The sequence below is a fragment of the Atheta coriaria genome, unplaced genomic scaffold (assembly GCF_025399875.1).
Source record: "Atheta coriaria isolate IRGN ID8LTWV9N9 unplaced genomic scaffold, Caltech_Dcor_3.1 hic_scaffold_8_pilon, whole genome shotgun sequence".
In the NCBI taxonomy this organism is placed as follows: domain Eukaryota; kingdom Metazoa; phylum Arthropoda; class Insecta; order Coleoptera; family Staphylinidae; genus Dalotia; species Dalotia coriaria.
The window spans coordinates 7,452,095-7,479,115 of NW_027045450.1; the positions used below are offsets into that span (position 1 = coordinate 7,452,095).

The window sequence follows — 27,021 nt, forward strand, 5'->3', positions numbered from 1 at the left end:
CTTAGTGTCCTGAGTCAAATCGCATGTTACACGCGCTGTCAGTTCAGTCCAGTGCTTTGTCGCAAACACGCGTTGTGTTCAATTGATTATCGACGGTATAAATACGAGTACCAACTTAAATTTAAGATTTGATACCAACAGTGTACTCTACTTGCTGATAATATCCATGAGGTAGATTTTGTGGAAAAACATTTATAGTGTCACAATGCAATCAAGTGTAACGAAGAGAAAAATTGTCTTGGTGTGTTGCAAAGTACTGATTTTTGTATGATTTAGGGCTGTAAAACATCAATGGAACTTCGGAGGAATGTCATCCTGGCACCAAATTATTATAGTTTTATGATTGTCTCACGCGGAAGCGCTTCGAGGCATTGCTTTCTGTTAGTTTTAGGGTTCTAGAACATCAATGAATTTAAGCAGGAAGGTTATCCCTACATAAAATTGTAAGTATTTAAATTCTTTATTGTTTTCACGACATGATTTTCGCACGGCGAAGTCATAAAAATTGTATTTTGTGTTTTGAAGCACTGATTTTTGTATGCTTTAGGGCTCAAGAAAATCAATGGGTCCTTGCAGGAAGGTCATTCTTTGCATCAAATTGTAAGTATTAACATTTTTTTAAATATTTTCATGACTTAGTTTTGTAATTTTCTCCCGCGGAAGCTATAAAAAATGCATTTTTGTACTAGCATCTGATTGTAAGTAGTAATAACTGTTCGCCTTTACATAAATTAGGTATCCTTTATATATGAGAAAACAATTCAAATGTCATTTTTGTGTTTTCACTCCTTTATTTATGTTGACTAAACTTATAGAATAGCAACGGTTCATCAATATAAATTGCTGAAGTATAGTTGCCTGTAAGCGTATAGAGGTTGTAGTCAGTTGCTATTTTTCTATAATAGTAACTTGGTTTGTACTTCTGCCCATAGATGGCGTTCATCTCGTTAATTTGTTAAGCAGTTGATTTATTTTTCTGCTTGTTCGCTTTGCGCCGCGATATTGTTTTTGTATTTTGTTTGTTTTGCTTGTCTTCCAATATTCTCATTCAATATTTACATATGTTGAATAAAATTTAATGCGTGAATAAACGAGAATTGTATGGCTTTAACTTAAGTTTTGTGTGAGTTTCCTCGGCCACCATGACCAGGATGTTATCTTCTGATCTGTCCTTTGTACACGATGCGATGCAATGATTGGTGCACGCATTTTCTTATTATTTGTCTTGTTTCAACGGATCTACCGCACGACGGTTTAAGTTGCTAAAGATTTTTATTCGGTAATTGTGTGGTGTTCAACTAACTAACTGTGGTGTCGTTTAAATATTCATTTATTACGAGATAACGCGAATTGCATGCATCATTTCTGTGCGCGTATCAATCGTGGAAGTAACTAATTCATTGAGGTGGTTGGATCTTAGCTTAGACACGCCGCCGCATAATTAAAAAGCCCTGTCGCTACCCCTGTGTTCGGACTGGCTTTATTTCTGCTCTCTCTACTCCTTCTTCTGCTTCTGTACTCCTCTTTTCCTTCTGTTACTACTCTCATCACTACTAGAGACGTCTTACTACTTAGAAATACTTTCCATGGCCCTACCTGTATCTGGAATGATAGATAGGGTGTACAATTAATAAGAGTTATGATGCTATATACAAATAAGTATTGCAAAATTCAATAGTTATCAGGACACTACAACAAATGTTATAGAGAACTGGCCCAAATTTTGAGACATGTTTTACCCTAAGCCCAACATATGCTTGCAAATACCACGTTTCTACAGAGACAAACAATTATCATATCAATTTTCTAGATTTTTACCTTGATATTCAATAAAACTAATATAAAGGGTCAGTTGTAGAAGGAAAATTTTTGGAATTGCACCAGGAGACCTAATATACACTGTATTATTAAGAGAAAATATCTACATTTAGAAAAAAAAAGCCAGTTGCAAAAAAGAAAAGACTAAATAAAACCTTTAGAGTGAAATCTAAGAAAACATATTCAGAGTGTTACAACATAAAAACAACAATTGATATAATCAATTAAACTGAATACCGTAAATAGAAATCACAGAAGATAGCTAATTTCCACTCTTCTTCTTCTTCTTCTTCTTTAAACTACTAAAAATAGTCCTAAATATCCTCATAGTTTCCAAGATATGATGCAAATTCTATTGCAAAACATTGAAAAACGCAAAATATTGCGAAAGTTTGGGTGAGGTATAAATGCCGTTAGAACAGATTGAAGGAGTGAATGTTTCTCACTTCATATCTTTTATATGGAGAACAGGAAGTCTACCTTTATTTATTTATTCCTGTAAGTACTTTTAAAACACCACCATACACGATTACTATTATTAAGAATGGCACAACACTTCCAGACACGAGGCGAGTCGCGAATGTGCCGATAAATCATGATAAGACCAAAACGCGCACTGGGCGGACCCACGCCTACCACAACACACAAGTACGCGGATTAACAGATGGCATGTCAAAAAAACTAGTTGAACCATTTTGCCCAAATGAGGGGGAGAGGGTATTGGAGCGATGGCGCACTACCCAAACCTACTTAGCAATAGTAAACCTGGACATAACGGGACAATAAAACACCACCAAATTTCAACTATGCATAGATTTTCATGTTTTTACCCAATGAACACATTGTCATAATTAGATAGAGCAGTTTACGCCATTTACAATATCATATAATAATGTCTACAAAACTACATTTAATACAAAGATTATAATAATCGAGAGGAGTAGAGTTGGACAAGAGAAGAAGCATACAATAAATTCGGTTATTGATTGACACATTGATTAGTTTAGTAACAATCCGTCACTGAATTACTCTATGTTGGCATTGAAAAAACACTTCAACTAAACAATCATTTTTGGATCTACATGACTACCGGTGGTTGCTCACTCTTTTCGCGATAATGTGCGCATTATCGATTAACATTTAAAGGGGAGGGTAGTATGGTGGTGGTTTGCCTCTTGCAGAATGGCGTAATCAGCAATTAAAATGTACTCGGTAGTTATAGGTATAGTTATTACAGACACCCATCATTAATTGTATCATTATTTCAATATTATTTGTTAAATGTACGGTTTTTTATGTATTGTGTCTTCCAGTGTCACATGTCTTAAAATGTCTGCGTGTCGTCTGGTGTAAAGAATCATTTAGTATAATATTTATAGTTTCTTTTTAAATATTTTATATCAAGGTACCGTTAAGGCTAGATGAGATCACTAGTGCCACTATTTTTTGTTCAATCTATCGCACGCTGGTCAAGTTGGATGGACCTGTTTGTTTGTTTGTTTATGTTTCAGTTTCGTCTCCGTCGTTCAGTTTCTTCCATCACACATCTAAATTTACAACTATCGTGTAACAAACATCTTCGAGATTCGAGATTTCATTGTGGTTGCATAATGGCGTCTTCTTTGTTTGCAAACCATTGAACATATTACACTCGTGTGACTCCATTTCATATCTGTTTGAATCTTACTTGTTTTACATTTAATAATATAATTTGACAATCTTTGACAATCCTTAATATTAAATTTTAATATTGCTCAAGTGTAGTACTTAGTTATGGTAGTGTTTATAATAGTATAAGTTTACTGTTTAATATAATGTTTTATAGATTCGTTTTTACACTTTTATGCGAATTATTTTGATGTTAAAACACGTGGTGTAGTATTTATATATGATGTAAATGTTGTCATTTGAAAGATTTTGTTGCAAACAACCATCGAATAATATTGCGTTTGTTATTATATTGATTGGTGTTGAAATTTTATGAATCAAATCTCTGAAAGAAACACAAATGATGGTAAAATAAACAAAAACGAATGGATTTGAAAAAGAAACAATGCAAAATGTACTTTTAAACTATCATTATATTTTTATCATTTAATCAAACGTTGAATTTCAATTGCGATGAAGAGAATTCTTGCTTCAATAACCTGGTAAGTTGAGGTACATTTTATTGTACATTTTCTGTATGTATACGGTTTAACATTTAATAGTAGTAGTCGAATTATGCTCTCGTTACATTTAGTCATAATTTATTTATATGTACTTGCTTTTGAACTGACTTTGTTGTAGCATGTTGTAATGTACAATATATAATTATTACTTTCAGTGTGTGTTCCGGCGTGCAATTCGCAAATACGCATCGCGCATAATTCGAAATTTACTGTTTATCATTTGTTTTACTATCAACATCATTAATAGATTCAATTCAATATTTTGTTAAAATTCATTATGCTATTATACGTTTTCATTAGTTTGTTTATATGCTTCTCACTTACTTCCCTAAAAGACTTGTCCTTAAGAGATGCCTCCTGTTCGATTATGCTACGTTATGTTTGCTTTAAATTTACTTTATTTAACTGTTTTTTTCTTTGCATGCACATTAGCAGCGGCGCGCGTGACGCGTCAACGTGAGCGTACTGAAACGCGCCGCTAGATTCGTAGATGTCGAGATAGAGTAATATCAGTTTCGCAGCGCCACGCTGTGGACCACGAAACGCTCAATCGAGGTTTACAAATAGATAGAGAATGTTAAATGTGAAATGTGAAATGCACGTTCCAATGCACACGAGAATGTAGATGCAATGATTGTTTTCATCTTGTTTTTGGTATTTTCGTATTTTTTGATGTAGAAAAATGAGCAGTTACAGTGTAAGTTTCATTTGCTTTCTTAAGTTTTTTTGTTTTTGATTTGACACAATTCAATAGTTCAATGGAATACAAATAGATCTAGCGCAGTATAATAAACAATTCGCAATGTGTGAGAAGTCGAGCATCATGATGGCAGTCCGATAAAATTTAACAGTACAAATAACAATGTCATAAAATAAAAAAAATACAAAGATTAGATACTAAAATTATAATACGAATGTCAGTGTATATGTTTTTGATTTGGTAAAAATGCCTCCTAACGAATAAAACATTAAAATTAAGTGACATTGACCATGATGCTTTTCAACACGCTAAAAAATGTTTACCTAATCATTAATTGTTTGTCATTCTTTGTTTTTTCTTCAATTATATTACGAATCGATATCAATACGAACTATAACATTAAGAAGAATAAATTAGAATCTCTTTGGTTTAATCACGATTCAGGCAAATATATATATGCATCTATATCTTGTATATATATTTATATATTTTTTCATTTATATATTTACTCATATAGTCAACTAATAAATTTGCTTATTTCTGTTTTTGTTTGTCTTACGTTTGGTTTTGGTTTTCTTTAAAATACTGTACCGTATTATAGTTACTTTCCTCTGTTAAATATTTAAATTTAATTAAGTTTAATCTTTGTTTTAAATCAGCCACACTAAGAACTGGAGATGTCTAATTTACACTCTACGGTTTTTCTCTCCTCGCCTCGCGTCTTCGATTCATTTAATCGCTCCGGTTTTGGCTCGTCACTTGCGTGTCGAGCGCGTGTTTGTGTGTGTAGCGTGTGTGAGGGGTGTAGAGGACCTCGTACGAGGATGTCTTCGGGTTGTTTATGAGTAGATGGTGATGACTTCCTGACCGCCACCGCGCACCATAAGCACTCGCTCGAGGCCTTCGGTAAGAACTTCTAAGAATTCCATATCTAAAAATTATTTATTAGCAGTGTTTAGTATTTATGTTTAGTAACAGTTTCTTACAATTTGACTCCCGTTCCACTCGGGTGTCTTTCGGCGGTCCAGGCAAGTTCAGAATGACTAATTGAGCGTCGTGCGAGCGATTCACGATCACCTCGTTCAGCTTGACGGCGGTGTGCATTCGACGCACGTTGCCCTCGTCTCTGCACCGGCAAAAAAGAAATCGTTTGTAAAGCCTGGAAACTAAGAAATCAATTAAGGTGGCTTACGGTGTCATGGTAGGCTTCTGCTCTTCTTCAGTTTCAGTATCTTCGTCCTTGCTATCAGACAGCGGCTCCTTCTCGGAGGCGTCTTCTTTCTCTTTGATAATATTCTCGCAATCACCGTTTACTTCCACAACTGATGAAACCTATTATAAAGAAAATAATAAGATATTTAGTTAAATAAATATGGATTATGGATATGAAAATTTTATACTTCATTGGAAGGTTCCTCGTCGTTAGACTTCTTATTATCACAATCGTTGGCACCGCCGCTCTCGGAGCCGGGCTCCTGGAAGCGCACCTTGGTCGCCGTCGCCTTGGCGTCATTCTGATGATGCTGGTCGACTATCGACTGAACCTAAGCGCACAAACAGCAATCGAGTTAAAACATTTCCGCCCCGCGTGCGCCAACAGCATGGCCGTGAACACTCTAAATGGAAGGTGAGTTAATGAGACATGAGATATGCGGCGACATGGAAATGTAGCCTGATACATATAAGACATAACCAATGTGGTGGTCGGTGGTGATACAGACAGCGAGATAAAGATAGCAAAGTTAAAAAACGACAAGCAATTCAACATTGACTGAATGAAACTAGCATCATCATGAGAAATGTAAAGCCGAAACATTCAAATGTCCGGTAGATGAAAAAATGGCGGCCGGAAATGACATGTGGTGGTAATGTGGCGACATGATCGGCACGATTTGGCAACGATGGCTTCCGAGTGAAGCAAGAGAAATCAATCTGATCTATAAACTAGTTTGTAAAACGTTCATGCTGCTCAAAATGAAAACGGTGGGCAAAATGAGCGGGCTCTAACAAACGTAACACAGTTGATGTGCGTTACCAATGGCAGTTTCTCTTCTGTTGACTCATTGAAGTCCACCAGAGTTTGCACCTTTGCACATAGACACAACGGGAGATCATAAGATTATTGCATTGTTTCATTTATCAAATAGGTAGAGGCGGTGGCGTGTCCACCACCCGCGACATTCAATATTGCTACACCATTGCGGCAATAGAGCACAACACTCACCACGCCCAGGGACTCTTTCTTGTTCAGACGCAGCTCGCGCAGCATCTGATTCCGTTGCTCCATCATCAGTGTTCGCTCGTAGGTGTATGCTGAGATATCACTATCCATCTATTAAAAACAAGCAAAACAAAAACACACAAATTAGGTTATGTTGTCATGTTAAGTCTAAGGTTAGGTTACCATTTCGACTACTTCCACCTCAGCCTCAATACGCAGATGATACAAAAACATTTTCAAATCCTTCTTCATCTGGATCGAGTTGTCCTCCATCTGTGCAACGGTGAAGATGCGCATCTTACAGTTCTTCCACGTGCGGTGCTGTTTAAGAAGGAAGGGTAGGAGCATCAGCAGACCGCCATCGTGGACAATCCACCAAACGTCAATATTGCCGACGACTTTCTCGCTGGAGTCAGGGAAGAAGTTGATGCCCTTGGGCACCAGTAAGGCCATGCGCGCGGCGGTCACATTGCGGACGGTTTGCAGGAATACCTGCCAGGTGCGGTCGTCCTCCGACTGCCGCCAGCCGTACGGCCAGCCGAGAATCACCGTGTTTGGTTTCATACCGCCAAGACCACTTGTTTGAACCCTACAGCGAAAATCCCGCATTAATCTACACATCTATCCTAAATCCCGTAGTACTTACAAATGGGATAATCCATCAGTGACGTTACGAGCAACAAGAATATCAACAAATCCTTTCACGCGTTCTTCATCTACGGTGCGGCGAAGATTCTGTTTGGCAGCCATTGCCTCACTGCTAGACTTTGTAAAGTCACCTTTGATAATAGAAGCGCTGACAGTGAGACCTTTTCCGGCTTTCAATTGTGAAGCAAATGCGAACAACTTGCGGTATTTGGGCACCATATCTGAGGTCAGTTTTACGAGGATAAGAATCTGCGGACGCCAGTTCTTTGTATGCGGTGGACCCTCTTCCAGTCTCAAAAGAGAGAATCTTGCTGCAGACAAGGCCAAACCTCGGATACCATCTCCCCATTCCTTCTCAGCTCCTCGGTATTCAATGTACTTGTAAATCATACCCGCCATACCCATAGCCAACAAGGCATAGTACCACGAAGTCATGAACATAATAGCAATGCAAAGAGCAAGGCCAGTGAAGGACAAACTCCAGTGGTAGTACTTAAATCGAGGTCTCCAGTTGGGGGTCCTTAGAAGAGTCTGCAGGGCACAGGCAAGATTGACAAATCCGTAGCACATCAAGAAGAACATGGAGAGCAGTGGAGCAAGGTAATCAACATTACCCAGCAAAATACCACATTGGCAGATTAGGATGGTGAGGATTAATGCACGGGTGGGTTCACCACGGCTAGAGGACACAGCAAATGGGGCTAGGAACGGAATAATTCCATCTTTGGCAATAGCTTGAAGCAAACGAGGAGCACCAGTAAGAGATTGCAAACCTGCCCCAAGAGTAGAAAGGAAGGAACCAATGAGGATAACCCACTGGTTAGGCCAGGCAATGTTAGCTACGACAAGTTTACCACCAATTGAAACACCGAACTTGTCACGCAAAAGTAAGTTATCAACGGTACCAGCAAAAAGGATAACGGTGGATAGGTATACTGTGGATGTGGTCAAGATAGCACAGATTGTACCAATCGGGATAGACTTTTGCGCATCAGCAAGATCTCCAGATCTATTTGATCCAGCCATAATACCAGTGACAGAAGGGAAGAAGATGCCAATGAGGATTGTAAACGAAGTGGTAATATCAGCCAAAACTTGGTTGTAACTCGGTTGGCCAACGTTTTCATAATCGGCGGGTGCCTTGCCCTTGGCGAGGTATTCGCCCATCTCGAGGAAGCTATCCTTGATGTTGTCTACACGCAGAAAGAGAAAAGCGAGAAACGAGACATTAGCACATTGCGAACAAACTTAACCCCCAAGAGGGATTAAATGCGTTGTGACACGCACCAAGAAGAACGCCCGATGATAAGCCCTTAATGCCGCGCACAATAGTGACGTTGTTTGCCTTGTAGTACGGATCGCAGATGCTATTCGTTGAATTGCAGAAGATTCGATGCAAATCTCCGCCAACTGTCTTGTTGCATGATGCCATCGGGATGTCCTTCAGTAGTCGTTTGCCCAAGACGCACATGCTGCAGGAAAAAAGAAATCACCGAGTGAAAACACCGCGTCAATTAATATTGAGATTTATTCCGTCCGGGAGAAAAGCGGAATTATCCAAGCTACTAAAAAGGGTCGTTCTTGGAAAAGGGGTTTAGTGCGGAAAGCTTTCGTACAAAAAGCAAATTTACTGCTTTACGCTAGAACGCTGGAAGCTTAGAGATAATCAATGAAACCAATAATTTTCTTGGGCGTGCAAAGGGTGAAAAAAGCTCGTAAAGAAGATTTTGCTTCAAATTGCTTCGAAAGGTATTGAATTCACCTCGTCAATTAAGATTGAATTCTTGTAATCACGTGCAAAAAAAGTCCCGTAAAAAACACCGCACAAAGAATAGATTAATGACTTTCCTGATTATTTCTGTTGCCTAATTGGGCAGCGATTATGCTCCACGTAAATCTCGCAATTAATATCAGACGAGTGTAATTACGCCGTGCGCCATTTTGTTTTCTAAATGAGGTATCGTTATAAAAAATGTATTTTTAAGCCCATGTCAGGCACAAGTTTAAAAAGTTTTCAAGTCAAATGTTTAATTTAGGATAAATCACACCTTGTGCAGCATATCGCATTCATCATATTTCTATATTCAAAATATACGTCAAGGTGAAGCTGTATGAAAGCGTGCCAATAACTAACCGATCGAAGGCGTTCGAAAGACGTTCGAGGCGTAAACGTTTCCAACACTTTGAAATGAAATATTCTCGTTAATAACACATATTTCATGCAAACGCCTTTCAATCGGTAGAAAACTCTCTCGTTAACCAAGCGGGTTTCCAGCGCGAGCAGGTTGGCGCCTCGCTAATGATATTACGAAAATACGAAATCGATACACTCACTGACTTTGCAAAAACACAAAATGCTAAAGGAAGAAAAAAAAACAGTTGAAAACTAAGCGAGTGTGAAATTAATGTCATCATCAAATTAGGTTAGTGCGTTATGATAGTTGTAGTTTGAGGTTATACTTTGTTAAAATACAAACACACTAACCTCAAATTATCGTTTCCATTGATATTTACAAAGATGCCGACATAAACGGCAATAATGGAAAAGATGACGCACGCCAGCGCGACCGTAGCGAACTTGTTGACAAACTTGACGCCGATGAACACGATGAAACCCATGACAATTAGCAACCCAGTGCCGTAGACCCGAAAGTTGTTGTACATCGCGCTGGCGTCCTTCGTGAAGTCCCCAAACAGCGATAAACTCGGCGCCATATACGTCTAGATAAAACAAACAAGTACGATATTACACAAAATGGCCGCCGGGAGAAAATGGCGCTCATACCAGCACAATTTCAACCGCGCCCACGATGTACATAGCCGCCGCCAGCGTGGTGCCCGTATAGAACAGCATGCCGACGGCGCCGCCGAATTCCGGGCCGAGCGAGCGCGAGATCATAAAGTAGCTCCCGCCGCCCGGCACCACGCCGTTCGTCGCAATCGCCGACATCGAGATGGCCGTCAGCATTGTCACACAGCAGCACACCAGCACGATGAGGAAGCCCTGCACGGCGCCAGCGGTGCCCACCACCCACGTCAGTCGAATGAAGAGGATTACGCCGAAGATGTTTTGGATACACGGGAGGTAAACGCCGATGAGGGTGCCCATATTAGCGCCGCCGCCGGAGGGCCGTGCGTCGGGGTCAGCCGGCGCCGGTGAGATGGTGTTGGAGTAGTTGGCCAACGAACTGATGAGCGTCGAGATACGTGGACGATCCTCCATCTCTTCCTATAGACGCAAAGCGAGATGAAAACAAAACAAACTAACGGGTTACGGCCGCCATTTTGGTTTGGTAGGCGTCTTCAATACTCACCGAATAGAGGTAGAGGTTCGTCTCGTAGCCGGACATCTTGTCCTGCACGAACGGCTGCTCGTCAGTGCCATCTCCTGCAAACAAACAAAGCTCTAAGTAACGCACTCGAAGAACCAACAAGCAAACACGGAAGGGTTTCAAACGTTCGAGTTTATATAGGAAACCTAGGAAACTTTGCTTTCTTGTTAACACACACACATTCGAGAGCATCCAAGCGGGATGCTGCTTTTTCCGCATGACCACCTCTCTCTTCGCTCGCTTTTTCGGTCGAGGAGCAAACTACTTTTGCCAGTTTTAATGGAAAATTCATGCTCGTGGTGGGCGGCATCAACATAGGGGGCAATAATCTATGCTGTTTTGCTCTCTCGCCTTCTAGTCGAAAGTCTAAAGTAAAACGTAATCCACTTTCTTGCCAGCGAAGCGCAACAAACCGACCTACTGAATTTTTAACAACTTTCTGACATCTTCACATCTTCAATTCGCCATCTTCAAACTTTTTCCTGACACAGCTTACAAAAAATGATTTAAAAATACATGGATACATAAGATAGCAACACTGGAATAGAAGGGCCGATCAATCTTTCAAATGTCAGTCAATTCAAAAAGGAACATGATATGTTATCCACCGAAACTTGCTTCCATTTTCCGATGACAGCACAAACACATCATGCTTACTTGCGTTACAAGCTACGTCACAAAATTTCAAGGTATATCAAAGTTTTCTAAAAAATTAACCTCAAATTAACTTGAGTTAGTTGCATGGCAGAGGTAAAAGTATGAAATTACATCCTAATACCAATATTATAAGTCACCTAAGCTGTGTAAAGCCTAGTTTTTAGGTTAAATCTTGACTGGATGTCTTGGTTGCCTATAGTAGATTAGCCACGCGCGCAAAAAATCCTATCCGATTGTTTCGTGTGCAATTCAGAACGCGGGAGCAACTCATGCGAATAATCAATAATTCATCAACGTAGCGACTCTTGGCTGAGACCTCTTCACTCATTCGCGAGATAAAGACTTCGGACGCTATCTCGTTTAGCGTCCGTTTAACCTGAATTTCTCTGAAATTCAAGCGAATATAGCTGCTGGCAGCCGACGTAGACCGCCATAACTACCCCGTGCCACATTCGCCACTATTGCGCGCCGACCAATCGGCGTCTAGCTCTCGCAAGGCATAAACTTGTTCCTCATCCTTTTACAATTTCATCATCCACAGCCACGACATCGATCCGCATCCGACGACTCCTGAACGTGATTCAACTCTGCCGCACGTAAAACATTAAATTTATCCCTGGCACACCTGTACAATTGTTACAATTTCAAACTGGTGAATGTTCTTGATAAAATATACTTGCAAGGTTACGTTGCGTAAGAGACGCTTTCAAGCGTTTTTGGCAGGTGCTCATCACGCAGTGGAAAAATGTGTTTTTCCATCACGTACCAACTCGACTGTCACGTTTTCCGCGTCGCGCGAATTTCGCGTTTTTCCCTTCGCCGTGCCAAGTTCATGAATGTTTTATTAGTGAGCATTCCTTTTTGGCACGTACGCCTCGCGAGCTTTACATTAATGTACCCGAACGGTACGCATATTTTGCGATTAAAACAGAAACACACAAAAAAACAACAGTAATAATACCGGCGGGCTATGAAAATAAAATTTTCCAATTTACGCGCTCGCTGTTTACTTAGCGCATGAAACAATTAATTTAATAGGTATTAAAAAGCGTTCTAAAACGTTTTAGGTAGCCGAAGAGTTAATTTATCAAAGTGCTCGTAAAAACGCCGTCAATTAAAATTCAAGTCTGAACTAGCGCGAACCAGTATGTATTACACTGTAAACACAATGATGACATGAAGCAAATAAAAGAAACAAGCGGCAATGGCGGCCATTTTGATGTCTGTGCAACATGTGGTAATTTAAGGCGAAAATGTAAGTAAAAGTAAAATTTACAAAAGAGCAGTCGTTAAGTTTAGTTGTTTGTTGTTTACCAGTCGCACGCGTTTGTTTTAAGACACATTAACGATAATCGATGGGCATTAACCAAGACACGACGAGAGTTACGAGATTGCGACCATTTAGAAGTCGAGTTAAGTGACATTTTAATGTTTGTTTACACGCACGAGTTATGACGAGCGAAAAAGCTCCAGGGTAGAAGTGGAAGGAAGTGATGAAAGCTTGCAGAACAAGTGGCGCTGCAAGCGTCAACCGGAAGTCAAGTGCTAGATGTTGCAGATTAAAGTGCATTAAATAGTTGAGATAAAAACTAAAAAAAAATTTCGAAATATTTTAATTTAACAGAAGTAAAGTGAAAAAAAATGCTTTGATGCTTTGAAGAATTTAATTTAAATTGTAACATTTTGTGTGCAAAAAGCTCACTTTGTGCGTTAAAAATTCAGCACAACACGACTGCCGAATTTCGGCTGAAATATTCATACGCTCTCTCAACAGTTGTCGACATTGTCGCGTTTCGTGGCCGAGCATTCATTATAAACATCCCCCTTGCGTATCCAGCGCTCCCTGTCAACATTCAGCCGAAAAGTAAAGTTTCGCCTTTTATCTTGTGCCAGAGAAAAAACGTTAATAAGCGTCGACGTCGGCGCGGCTAGCGCGTAAAGAACAAACTTGAAATTATTTTAGAATTTAAATGAATTCACAAAGAGTGAGAAAGTCCGCAAGTCGTTAACTCACCGTCGGCGTGCTCCTCATCCCTTCGGTTTCTCATGAGGTCAAAGAAAAAAGCTCAAATAAAACCAAATGAAAAGTGCATTCAAGCGGAGTTGACACAGAAATCTTGATAAGAGATAACACCAAACACTAAACTTTAGAAGATATTTCACACAGAGATAAAAATAATTTATTAATTTGTTAATTAATAGTTGTTTTTAAAGTGTTTTGTCACTGTGACGTGGCCAGACACAATCGCGGAACTGAATCGAACGCAAAACTGAACTGATATCGGGCTTTTACGCTTGAGGAATTTATTAGCAAAACCCTCGTTATCGTCAAACAATATTTGCAAATCTACAACCTAATAGCCGAGTAAATAAACAATCAAACATGTCATTACCAGAGATTATCTCCTCAAGAATACTTATTTTCTAAGAAACAAGTGTAAACAGACCTTTGACATTATTAAACAAACAAATATACTGCGATAATTAAAATTTGTGAAACAATTTGCCTTCATTTGCACAGATACTAATTGTAAATTGTAATTAACAAGTCTTAGTGTAGGCAACACGCAATACAATCTATACATGCATTAAACCCACCTTATCCAAGGATATCCGCTAGAATCGCGTGAATCGACACAATTCGATTGTGGTTAATTTCAATAGATACGAATTCCAAAAGCTGAGCAATCAACACACCATGTTTTGGCACAGCGGGGTTAGTTTAATTGAAATTCGCGAGCGCACAAAATCAAATTCAAATCGAAAGCCATGAAGCAAATCCAGGCCGGCTTGAAGAGGGCACACGTTGATTGATAGCTACCTATTTGGGGTGATTTGCTCGCTTCTTGGCCGGCCATTCGATTTGCCAATGCGTCGGTATGCAAATCGCAGACCTCTGGAATTTACAATTCCAGTCTTGAGACGTCTGATCAACGCGTTAATGAAGATATAATGGACGTTTAGCTTAAACCATCCTAAACGTTGCCTAAATTACAATCCCCTTCAAGAATAGATTCGTAAATGTCGAGATTTATTCAATCGTGAAATATTAAACACGTTTTTCAACAAGTTGCGGGCGAGGAAGCGAAAGATTCGCATTTAAATGGCGGCGTTGCGGACAGTAACGCTGACGTGAAGTGATAAAATATTCAATATTTAGTTTATTCAGTATCCACTCGGGGAAAAACGGATCACGCTGCACCGCCGGCACGACGTTGTTCAAACACTCTGCACTTGTTCCAGCCCGAGTATGGTTAATACAATATTGACAAATTGAGTCACTAGAGACGCCACTGCTGCTGTCACGGAATAATTCGAGGTTATGTTCAATTTATTTCAATTTATTTCGAATCTTCGCAATGTAATAAAACCAAACTAAAGAAAACTCGGATAAATCTCAATTTAATTCTGTAGAGATTTATTTTTAAATGTAGGTTATGTTGGGTTAAAGATAGGTTATCTTTGATGTGAAGCGCGACGCGTACAACTAATTTTCGATGCATAAAGCGTCGAATTTAAAGTAAACTTTTGAGTTACTTGTCTATTTATAAAATTCATTTCCGTCTCCAACTCTCAGAATTACTGTCCTTCACCTAGAAAATGTAAATTTCGGCTGTTAATAAGTAGAAACGTTTTGCGGTGCAATCTGCGATGATGATCATCGGAGGTGAAGCTGCGGTTGCTAAGGGTAGATCCAAAATGCGGATTTCATACGAACTAATCTCGCGTTTGGCTTACGGTGCGTCGACGAGGGCTTTGCATTCGAAACCCACTGGAGCCGAACCGTTCTTCACCCACGCTCAAGATGGCGGCGTGCACACAAGCGATGGCGAAACGGTAAAGTCGCCGGATTATCCCTAGTTCATCGAATACGTGCCGAGCGCTGTGCAGCGCAAATAATTGGAGATAAATGTTGATAATGTTCACCGGCGTAGGGTTTTGATCCGGTTGGGGAAACATTGAGATGTGTGTTTGTGGACCATTTTGTTATTTTCAGTAAACAGTCGTTTATTAATCGTGTTTGTCAATCAATGGATTTAATCTTTTTAGAAATGTTTTGCGCATGCGTTTATTCTTCAAAGGATAATACAAAAAGACAAAAAAAAAGTAAAAAGAACAAAGAATTTATAAATAAATTGTTGGTGGGTGGTTTTATTGCACTCGGGGAAAAAAATTGCTGAAAGCTAAAAAAGTGCTAATTAAAAATTGTCAGCGCTGCACCTCGGTTAAGCGACGCTGCATTTTCCCGCCCGCCTAGCCTTTCATGTCGTTTAATTGCTCTATTTGCGCGCAGGCAAGCGAAGCTTTTTAAAAATGCAATACGAAAAAAGGCAGAGTCAATTACTGAGCGTAAAGTTGCTCATGCTGCTCGATCAATATTTACATTATTTACAAAAAATCACATTATCAAATAATCACGCTTCATTTGCCAAGTAATGAAATTACTATGTATTTGCAGAATTGAATTTTCTGCATACCAGACCAGAGAATGACTTTGATTTATTTTACAAATACGAAAGTAAAATATATCTTAGAATAAATATCATGTACCCGTACTTAAATTGAAAAAGCAGAGTAAAGTTCAAAGTTCAGAGTTCAAAATGGCAGGTACAAAGGTAAAAATAAGTCGGGGAGGAAAGAGCATCCGTTAAAATCGTGCCCGCAGCACAAAAGCCAAACTACAAACGATGCGAGAAATAAAACTTATTGTACAGTACGGGAAGTAGTAGTAACTCGAGAAATGCAAAGAATATAAAACATATGAAAATTCTAGGCATTAAAAAAACATATGCCTGTCTTTTCCTGAAGAGCTTCTGCAAGTACTTCAAATTCAACTCAAATTATTCAACATTTCTATTTTATCTCTACTGCGTTTAATAAATCAGAATTTCTTTGAATGCGAATGATACTACATTTTGGCGCGCGCTAAGTCGGCTTAGAGTTAAATGCATTAAAATTTACATACGAGCGACATCTAGTGTTGTATCGTAGAGTTATATTAAAGTTTTATTTTATGTTTTTCGTTTTACATGTTTTGAGAAGTTCGCACTAAACATTTACTATAAATTATTGTATTCAGAGAATATTTTAATTTATGGCAGTAAAGAAACCTACAAACAGTATTTTTATATTCGAAATAAAGAAAATGCAAACTCATTACAACTTATAAAAGCAGTTGCACGAAGAAATGAAGTCATACAAAATATGAAAAAATTGAAAAACTAGGACAAACACGAGGAATACTAATTTGAATCGGATACGCATTCCGAGCACAGGAATAATGATAAAAATGCAAATGCGAAACGCGACTGCGAATGAAAATCACGCTGACAATTTCAAGTCGGATTCGTTCCGTGTGAAAAAATGAATATTCCCTAGCGATTCTCAAAGTGCAAACGAACAATAACAATAAAAGTGCAAATAATCACCTATAACTTCCAAAAAATTACAGATTACGAAGTTATGCAACTTTAAATTCACAAAAAATAAAAATTTAATATTGACATGTTTTTATATGTTTCATACCTTCACAATTGTTTATTGTGATTGGGGATTACGCCCTGTGGGTAAACAGAAAGTTGATGTAAGCTGAATTATGAACGAGCTGCAGAGTTGCAAGATTAGCCTTTCGCAGGGAAGCATCGCATAATTCCGCGCCGTCGAGTGCGCTTTCGACAATGCGATTGTGCCACCGTCGGCGACGTCGACGTCTCCAGCTACACGCCGCCTCTGCCTGCACTCTAATAGCATCTGCGTACGTTTATAACTCGCTCGATTTGCGCAATTTGCATAAATGTCATGCGGCAGCACGGCGGAGATGAAGCTGGAGTTTCCGCAGACCCAATTTCCAAGTTTATCCAAATCAAACCGAACAATTCACGTGTGTAACATTCTAGTAAATCGAGTGTAGTTTATAAACTAATAAAGGTATTGAGTTTTTCATTCCTGGAATGCATAGGTTATTAGTTACTTTACTCGATAACATAATAACGCAAATTATGAATATTTTACATTGCCACGTAGTTGGAGTTCAAAGTTATAATTAGTTTTTTCTTTGCTTGTTAAAGTTAGCAGATTATTTAATTTAACAAGTTATATTTTATAAATTTACGCGGAGATTGCAAATTTCTTTTGAGGAATAAAAATCTGATTAGTTTCTTTAAAATATTACAAAATCTTGTTATCTTTTAATGATAAAAACTGAATTTAAAGAGAAAAATTGCATTTTTTCATAAAACAAGCTGTATTTTACAAAATAATTAAAATATTTGAATTATTTCTGAGGTAAATTACAGTTAATAAGTAACTCTACCTAAATACCTATTGCAATATACTTAAATTGTTGCTAAAATGCTTTGAAATAACGCTCAAAGTTAAATTTACGAAATTTTTTCCGCTTTATTTATTTTAATGCTTTTTTTCGTGTGAAATGTGTTGAATGTTTAAATTTTGTCACAACCACAATGCCTCTTTATGCCCTATATCCTACAATCCCTCCACCCTCTCCATCGCTCACGCATTTCCATTACATCTAAAAACTTTCAGCAAGCGTGTTTCGGCATGTAAAAAATAACGCAATATGAAATGAGAGGAAATGCGCAAGAATTTCCCAACGCACTTCGGAAGCACCCACATCCCACACCCGGCCATAATAATGGGCAAGTGGGAAAAAGGTTACCGAAAATAACAACCTTGAGACCGGCCCCGCTTTTATTTCGCCTCGCGGGCGCTCGAATAATTTCCTAGCAGGGCGCGCGCCGAGGTCGGAATATAAATGAAAGCGAAAAATATGAAATCCTCCCGGAGCGCACCCAAGGTGCCTTGACTCCATTATCGTTCCTCGCCTGCCAAGAGAAAAAGAGCAAGAAGACCAGCAGGAAGAACTCTAGACAATGTCGAAGATTACAAGTTACACTCTTGCCACACGGTAGAATTTATGTTTTCGGGAAGAAACTTTGCGATGATTACAGGCATATGTTTTCGTAATCGCCACACCAGGCGAGAATATTTTAATTTTACGGAAGAAAAACACCCTGGAGAACAAAGATAAAATTTGTAGGTTAGACTCGCACATAACCACAATTCAAAGCTATTCACTTCTATTGAATATATAGTATAAACTTTAGGGTAGTGTAAGTTTTTTTGCTACACAAAACAAAGTTGTGCTTACTAAGCGTTTCCGCTTTCCGCACGGAAGTTGAAGCAAATTGTTCACGGCGAGGTGAAAAGCTGGTGTGCGGTGTGTGTGGCAGGCCGAGGTGTTGTTGCTCAGATGTGCAAACGCAATGTGATGTATCGCCGGCTGGTTAGGGGCGGATTATAGGTCAATAAATAACGAGCGGGCGACCCGGGAGCGATCATCGTAATTCGGCGCTCGCACTTTGAGTTCACTCAGGAAATGAACGATGCGCGTATCTTCCAAGGCGCTTTACTATACTGCTATATAGAATAACATAGAATGAATACAAACCCGAAATTAAATGGAAATGGTAAATGGTGAGGAACCAATGAGCGGATCAGGATGCGCGTCCTGCGGAAATAGAGAGCAGGCAGGCAGAAGTTGCAACAAAACGAAGAAAATAAAAAAAAGAGAAAGAATGGAGGTTTCGTCCCGGGCGGAAACTGCCTCAGAGCGATAACGCGCGCCGCAGCCACGACGGACTTAGAGGGCGGATCAAACCGGACGTATTTTAGGTAATAAAATTACGTGCGATGTGCCATGACCTAGCGTGCCGAACCCTAGTGTGTACCATATACAACAACTTACAACTACTAAAAGGGATATTTCATCGGTATGATCGTAATGGAATGTCGGCGACGCCACGCGCTCATTCCCGGCATGCAATAAGCTAGTTTGGCACGTTTTATGACCGATATTAAAGGTGATAAGCGCTGATAATGCCTACTTCCATGCAGTTGATTGAAACGTGAGCGTTATTATTCTCAAATATTTAAAATATTACTTTATGTGAAGATTTAATTGAATGAATGCAGAAATGCGCAATTTAAAGAGCTTTTAACTTAATTGAAATTGAAAATTGGATTTATCTACACCAATGTAAATGTACCTGCATTGTTTTAACACAAAACAATATTCATTACTGGTAATACTCCTGCGGAATAAATAACAATGTTTTAGTGCTGTCTGCACAAATCCAATTAGGTTGCAAATTCGATTTCCAGCGCTGTTTTCATTTGCAAATCGCAAGAAACAAAAACAAAGCGGTCAGAGCAGGCATCAAACGAAGGGTTAATACACACAGATACATAGACTAAATATAGACAACGGGTGTATGTATGGTTGCGTGGTAATAGATTTAGATCTCTGGGCGGAGCTTAAACTGGGAAACCTGATAAGTGAAAGCAAATAACGAATGAAATATTTTTTTCTGTCCTGGCTTCTGTTGGGTTGTTTTTGTTTTTTATTTGTTCGGCACGTGTGTGGAAACAAAAGCTTCCGTTTAGTCTTTTGTTTGCGATGTGATAATACCCTTGTACGAAGAGAAAATGAAAGCTGCCGAAAAGTAAAACTAAAACTACAACATGCGATCGCGATTATTGGTATTAATGATGTTATGAATGCCAACATGCTCTTAAGCTGCATGTCGTTGGCGTAGTGAGACCGGAACAGAGAGCGGTTGCCTAAGCGTGCGCGGCGGGCCAAACTTTTGCGAAACGAGCAAAGAGATAATCTCCAAAGGAAACTACAACTGGCGTGTGCTGGTATTCTGCTGGATGGGATGCTGCTGGACGTTGTGCGTACCCGCGCGAAGTGATATATGATAATGGTAAAGTGGTAAAGATCGATATCGGCGCGGGCTGGCTTCGCGCGCGCGTTTCGGCCCGTCGGAGGAGGTTAGCTGCCGAGGCCCGGCTGACGCGAATGTAGGTTAGCCGGAGCAGGGCGCGGTAGCGGCAGCGCCACCACCACCACTACCGCCTCCGCCGCCGCCGCCACCAAAACGGGCAGGACTTTCGGGAGTAGCGGCGGGAAAAGGAGATCGATATACACGCGAGATGAACGAGCTGCTTCAAAACTCTATCGGGAAAAAATTTAAAAATATTACAATACCTAACCTCAATAATCAAAACAATTTAAAAATTAATTTTGAATAACTTAAGATGATTGCAAAGATGTATATTCAGTGCGTCCCTGCATTACCAAGCCCTACCCTACCTTCCTCAGCGTAACCCTCCGTAACCCACTGACCCGGCACGCGCGCCGCGCCGCTTCTTCGCATTCCGGCGCTCTCCCTTTCGCGGATCGGATCAAAACGCGCGCAATCAAACAAGCTTCGCACATCAAATAAAAATTTTCATTTGTCAATGAGAATGCGCGACTCTTGCCATTCATAACGACCATTTATCAAACGTCAATGGCACTCGTTGCAATAAATTCCCGCCTGTAAATCAAAGCTCAAAGCTTTTGATCACACATTCCCAATCTTTCTGCTTTTGAACTTGACAATTGTTATCGGGAATCTAACGTGTGACATTTGACATTAACGTAACCCAGTTTTATTTTGTTCCGCGCTTTCTTTGTTTCAGATTTACGATTGAAAACTTTTGTTTTCAATTTTTAAATTTTTTTGTTAGAAATATTTTGGTTTTTATTGTTTATACCTGCAGTGGTGGCAGGTGGGGTTGCTGTAGCTTTGGCTGGGGAGCAGTGGCCATCGGCAATGAGCTTGGGGTTGGGGGAGGCGGGCGCCTTGCGGTCATCTTCGCCAACGGACATCGTGACGAGCCGGCATCCACCGGGGGCAGCGCACGAAAAGTAGTACACGCACGACGAACGCAACAATCACACCGCACACGCACCGCACCCGAGGGACGAGGGACGCGTCGACGACGGCGACGACGGCCGGACACACTCAGCACCACTTCGCACCCAAAAAAGTGAGACGAGCCGCGACGAGCACGCCGAGCGACGGATGCCAACTGGCTGAGGATGACCGGACGCGGCGTGCACGCCGAGAGAGCCGCGAGATGCTGTGCAGCATCCCTGCCGCGCCCGCCGCCACCGCTGCCGCCGCCAGGGCGCACGCCGCTTGCGCAGCATCCCGCGCCCCACATCGCGGGCATGCGGGCAGTGGGTATGTGTGTCGGTGTCGCGCGATCATGTCCCGGCCTAGGGATGCGTGTCGTCCCAGCGCCGCCGCCACCAGCCGCCACCAACCAACCAACCAGTCGGGAGATATCACAATTTATACCTATATACCTTGACTCCTTTACTCCTTCACTTGCTTCTGTGTGTTTCGTGCGTTTTCTTTGCACACTTTCTCGATTCGCCGATTTCTTGATTCGCCGCCTTCCTGCCGCGCTTTGATACAATTATCTGATCAATCATCAGCCAAACACCCAGCGCGACGAAGACATTACGTAACAAGTAAATCAAAACATTCTTTGATTTTGACTTTAGATTCCCCTTTTTTCTGCTTTGCTTGCGCATTTTCTTTTGTTTCTCAAACAAATTGTTTATGTACACAATGTTTAACTTCGCAATAAAAAACCTCGAGGCATTTTTCCTTGTAAAATATTAAATGAAACACATCAATCACCCTGCGCCCGATAGGCAACCAACAATACAAATACCTACTCTTCGAAAGCATTGTGGTCTGCCTACACAATATCAACATCTATTAATATCTCCTACCTATTTGTTGCAAAGCTCCTTCTCTGCTTCCGTTTAAGAAGATTATTCCCGTCGCCATTCAGCCAATTATAATATTGAACAAATCTCATTAGGTCTTCTATGAAATGCATCAGCAAAGCGGAAGCGATACACACCGATTCGAAGCGTTTCAAAGGATCATTATGTTATGGCTTAATGCGCGCCGGCCGCATAATTTATTAACCGATGGCCGGGGCCGCTAATTAACCCCACGACGTACGCGGCAGCAACCACACACCCACACGCACACCCGCCTCCCATGCGTGTTCACACATTGCGTCCGACATGCTCCTACATGCTGCGATTTTGTCATCGGCCGAAAAGTGCGCACACACATATATCGACATATACTCATAGGACAGGACGAACAGGACGACGAAGCGAGATAATCATATTTGGGTATCGCGGCCACATCCTCGTGCCCATAAATACCAATTACGCGTTTATTTTTGCTGCTCAACATGCAACACAACGCAAATGCTTTATAATTGCGTATAATTCCGGTAAACTCGCGCTAACTCGGGTAAAATTACAAAAATATTACGAAATAATCTAATCAACAACGAGATTAAATTACGTTTTATATAAATTTCAAGGAATATCAATTTTAATCTCTGTAAATTCTAATAAATTTACTTAAAAAGATATTTTGACAACGAAACAACGTATATGCCGCCATCTATCATCAAAAAATGGAAATTTACTAACACACAACACTAACCTCCGCAAAAAAGACTAAATTACTTATGTTTTATGAAAATTTCAACGAAAATTTATAAAATAATAGAAAACGAATGTTTAATCCTTAAAATTGTATTTTTTCTTGTTTCTAGAATGAGAAAAATTAGATTTGACAATCAAAACAACATTTCTAACGCCATCTATTATTAAAAAGTGGAAATTTATTAACCTACAATTCTAACCTCTCAAGTATTAAAATAAATAACTTTTGATATATATTAAACAAGAAATAAATTTATGATTATAATATAAAATGCATGTTGCCATGAATTTTATCACCTCATTTTCTACTCAGCATACTCCGCAAACAAAAAGATTAAATTACTTAGGTTTTATATAAATTTCAAAGAAAATTAATCAAATTATATAAAAATCAATCTTTAAAATTCTTAACTCTGCTGTTTCTAAAATAAAAGATATTTGACAACCAAAACACCGTTTCTAACGCCATCTATCACCAGAAAAAAATTCTGACCTAAAACATTAACCACTCAAATTTTATAATAAATATCCCTAGACATTATACGAAACAAGAAAGAAATTTCAGATTGTGAAATGAGATGCATGTTTATGCGAATTTTGTCATCTCATTTTCAATTCCGCATGCACCGCTGCACTAACGCGAGTTGACATCAACACGCAGAGGCTGCAAGCCGTAATAGGACAGTAGCAATCGCAAATCCTGCAAGCGGTAATAAACCCCTTCGCGAGTGCCGCGAAGCACATCGTCTCGCACTTGCGGAAAAAATATCGGCGCGATGCAAGAACCGCGCGCACCCTTTTCCGCGACGCCGGATTGGTGCTCGACCTACATTCTCGATACCGCCAGCTCACTTTCTACCATTCCACACTACTGTTTATCAATTTTTAATGGACGACACACGCGACAGCGACACCACAGCCATCTCGACTTTATTTCATTTGTTAAATGGGAGCAAATCAATATTTTTAGGGAAAGAGACATTGTAGGGTTAGTTAGAAGATAGGTTATCTTTTGTTTAGAGTAGCTTTACCTTGATAACCTATAAAATACAAAATTAGTTGATTTTAGGAAGAAAAATGAAGTTTTTAAGAAAAAATAAAGTATTAGAGGTTGACGTAATCAACATCAAGTTGAGTCGGAAGTCGGGATCAAATACGAATGTGTCCAAAGACCTTCGCATGTGAATTCGATGTTGCCAGGGGCCGGCGGTTGCACGTCGCGTCTCGTTTATGTAATAGCATTGCGCTTGGCACTTTCCAGATTGCCAGTTTCCTCACAAACACGACTAGTCGTACGTCCGATCCAATAGCCCCCAAATCGGCAACACTCTTACTTACTCAACGCATTCAGCCCGAAATAAAATCGAAAACATTCGCGAAAAAAACAAACGTGTGTTTATTAAATGAGATTTTTTAAGGAACGAAATTTTCTATGAAGTTTGCTTGTAACAAGGAATTTATTCGTGCAAAAAAATAAATGAGGGCGATTATACTCGAGTGTGCAGTTGTAGTTGAGTCCGGAGCGAAGGAAGCAATGTGAGTTTACAAGCTCTACAAGGCGAAAATAATGCGGAGATGGGTTTGTGTGTTGTGTTCGTGGTCGAAACTCAAGCGTCGCAAGCTCGCAACAAAATGCATAAACTCTCGTAAAGTTTGCGAGAAGACTAGTAAAACAGCGTGGACCGACAACACAAAAACGTAGAAAACGTCAGGCAGTGCATCAATTTACTTCACTTCAGTCGCTTCACTGCGGATCTGCTGTTCTACTAAGCGCTACATCAAAAATTCAACAAAATCAAGTTTCAGCTTAAATTTGTTTTTTCATGTTTTTGGTAAAAATATTGCTGTCAAATTCAATTTTTCTATGATTTTTTAATGTTGATGTGGTTGGCGTGAAGCTTAAAAGTGCTCGCACGTAGCGATCACAAAAGGCGTGATTTAACTGCCGAAGTGTACGAATGAAGGATGCACGGCATCTCGGGCGCCGTCGTTGATCGACTGCCATTGTTGTGCTAGGACCGGGAGCCGTTGGTAGTGGCGGCGGCGCGAATGTATGCCACCACTGCCGACTGCCGACCGCCGCCGAGTCGGCGTTCCTGGGGAGTTCTACGACCCGCACGTGCCCTGACTCCCGATTCTCGCTCATCCAGGCACACATTTTTTTGTGTTCGAGGATGAATTTTTGTTTTCTCGCGCGCGTCACGAGTCTATTTGCTTTAAGAACTTGTAGTTTTCGTTATTGAAAAGTTTTTTATTGTTATTATTCGCAAAATGAACAAAGAAAAACAAAAAACGTTGGAAATATTTTTTTTTCGCATTTTTAGCTGAATTCAAGGTACGAAATCAGTCAATCAATTAAAATTTCATGACTCAATGAAGAATACCCCTCAACAGAAAAACATCAAACAAAAAATCCAAACCTTTTAATTGGTTTTTAATTTGATTTCAAACTCATTTTCTAAAAATTACTCAACAAATTTTCTCTGAACCGAAAATAAATTAATTAAATAACAAAAAATATGTAATACTGACATTATCTTGTATATTAATTAATTAATTAATACGAAACTATTTTATTTTTTACGCGGAATACAAACTTGTTAATTAAACGTTTCGCGCGTGTAAAATGTTTGCAGCATCGCTGAAAAACGGCGCTGGAAAACTTGTGCGTTAGTTGCGAGGTGTAGGTACACCATGCTTCGTATGCAAGGCGGGTGCCGCTCAGGCAAATCTCTTAATCAACTTACTTAATTAACTCTTTGCGTTCGGACCGTGAAACTGACTCGCGGGGAAACCGAGAAACGCGCAAACTTAAACGGCCGCTGACGCGCACAAACTTTCGAATAAAGTTGGCGAATAAAATGGGCGCCTGTTTGAAATTATATCATAAGTTGGGTGGACGGGAGTGAATTTTATTAAAGTTTTATTATATGTATAGATATACCGAGATTTTGTTTTAGGAGCGAGCTACTAAAAGAGTTTTTCATCAAAAATTATAAAGGGTTTTCATTAAAAGACAAAAATTGAGGAAAAAATTATTTTTCTGCTTTCATATTTGATAATATAGTTTTTTTCTTTACATTAAGGTGGCATGAAAACAATGTTTTGCACATCTGAATGTGGAGAACACCTTGACATACTTAAAATTGGTGAAAAAATCGCACTGTAACGCGTGACATACCAAAAATATAAGCAACATTTTTTATGTTTCATATTACAAGATAAAAATGCAAGTTTTGACGAAATATGTAAAATTCCTAGCAAAATGTAAATCACCGTTTGCCACTCTTGTGGGTATGTAATACACATATAACTATACATAATATAAAAAATCACAACATAACCTTAAAAACAAAATAGGCAACCCAATAATCCATGTACAACGCCTGAAAAAAAAAAGACAAAACTTCAATTTTCACCAATTTTGTAACACTGACGGTGTTAATGCATTGTGACGCGAGTTGCAAGTCGATTTATATTAATTACCCTTCACTACTACACAACTACCTGCTGCAACTACCAAACATAGTTCATGACACAGTACGTGACGCGTATTGGCTTAATTGACACTTGATTAATTGTGCAATGTCGAACATCGTACGTCGCATGCGATTTGTCACCGCCGATGTATCGCCTGTATCCACCAAATCGAATTACCTCTCGGGACCAAATCCCAAGATTTAATTAACTAATAATATTCTAGTTAACAATTTGTTGATTTGATGTTTGTGCGGTTGAGAACTTCGAGTAGGTATAATTTTGTGCTCGTTAGACCATATTGTTACTTTGACCCAGCATGGGGTTCTTCACCTAGTTATTACGAGTACATCAAATGTTATGCTGATTCAAGGATCATGTAAGTTAGGAAGTCATGAATGTTATTATTATTTACAACCAAAAATGTCTTAAAATTATCTTAATTTATATCTAAAGATATTTATTTCAGCAAAATTGAGAGGTTAGTGTTTTAGGTTAGAAAATTTGTGCTTTTGGATGAAGATTTGGATGATAGATGGCGTTAGTAATATGCTATAATTACCCTTCACATCATTATGAATGATTATTCACACAAAAAT

At 39.5% G+C, this 27,021-nt stretch overlaps 1 protein-coding gene and 1 long non-coding RNA gene across 6 annotated transcripts in view; one reads left to right on the forward strand and one right to left on the reverse strand.

The window, feature by feature from the left end:
• Positions 1 to 19: 19 nt before the first annotated feature.
• LOC135797029 (uncharacterized) lies at positions 20 to 3,776 on the forward strand. Its single transcript, XR_010549437.1, has 4 exons — positions 20 to 217; positions 277 to 443; positions 548 to 600; positions 3,330 to 3,776. It is a non-coding gene; the product is annotated as an uncharacterized lncRNA (long non-coding RNA).
• A 105-nt stretch (positions 3,777 to 3,881) lies between these two features.
• Positions 3,882 to 27,021, reverse strand: part of kcc (solute carrier family 12 member kcc) — a 41,022-nt gene continuing 17,882 nt past the window's right edge. Inside the window, exons 1-13 of one of the 5 annotated variants that reach the window (XM_065309192.1) lie at positions 21,172 to 21,505; positions 10,873 to 10,946; positions 10,344 to 10,787; positions 10,044 to 10,279; positions 8,846 to 9,030; positions 7,557 to 8,751; positions 7,094 to 7,499; positions 6,914 to 7,021; positions 6,725 to 6,775; positions 6,090 to 6,233; positions 5,882 to 6,021; positions 5,676 to 5,815; positions 3,882 to 5,620 (exon numbers count right to left, since the gene is read on the reverse strand). In XM_065309192.1, coding sequence (XP_065165264.1) covers positions 5,529 to 5,620; positions 5,676 to 5,815; positions 5,882 to 6,021; positions 6,090 to 6,233; positions 6,725 to 6,775; positions 6,914 to 7,021; positions 7,094 to 7,499; positions 7,557 to 8,751; positions 8,846 to 9,030; positions 10,044 to 10,279; positions 10,344 to 10,787; positions 10,873 to 10,946; positions 21,172 to 21,286 — 3,330 coding nt within the window. In that variant the 5' untranslated portion in view covers positions 21,287 to 21,505 and the 3' untranslated portion in view covers positions 3,882 to 5,528. Of the gene's footprint in view, positions 5,621 to 5,675; positions 5,816 to 5,881; positions 6,022 to 6,089; positions 6,234 to 6,724; positions 6,776 to 6,913; positions 7,022 to 7,093; positions 7,500 to 7,556; positions 8,752 to 8,845; positions 9,031 to 10,043; positions 10,280 to 10,343; positions 10,788 to 10,872; positions 10,947 to 13,561; positions 13,611 to 14,368; positions 15,011 to 21,171; positions 21,506 to 27,021 lie in introns of those variants that run through there. The other 4 variants (XM_065309193.1, XM_065309194.1, XM_065309190.1 and 1 more) reach the window with 4 other exon arrangements.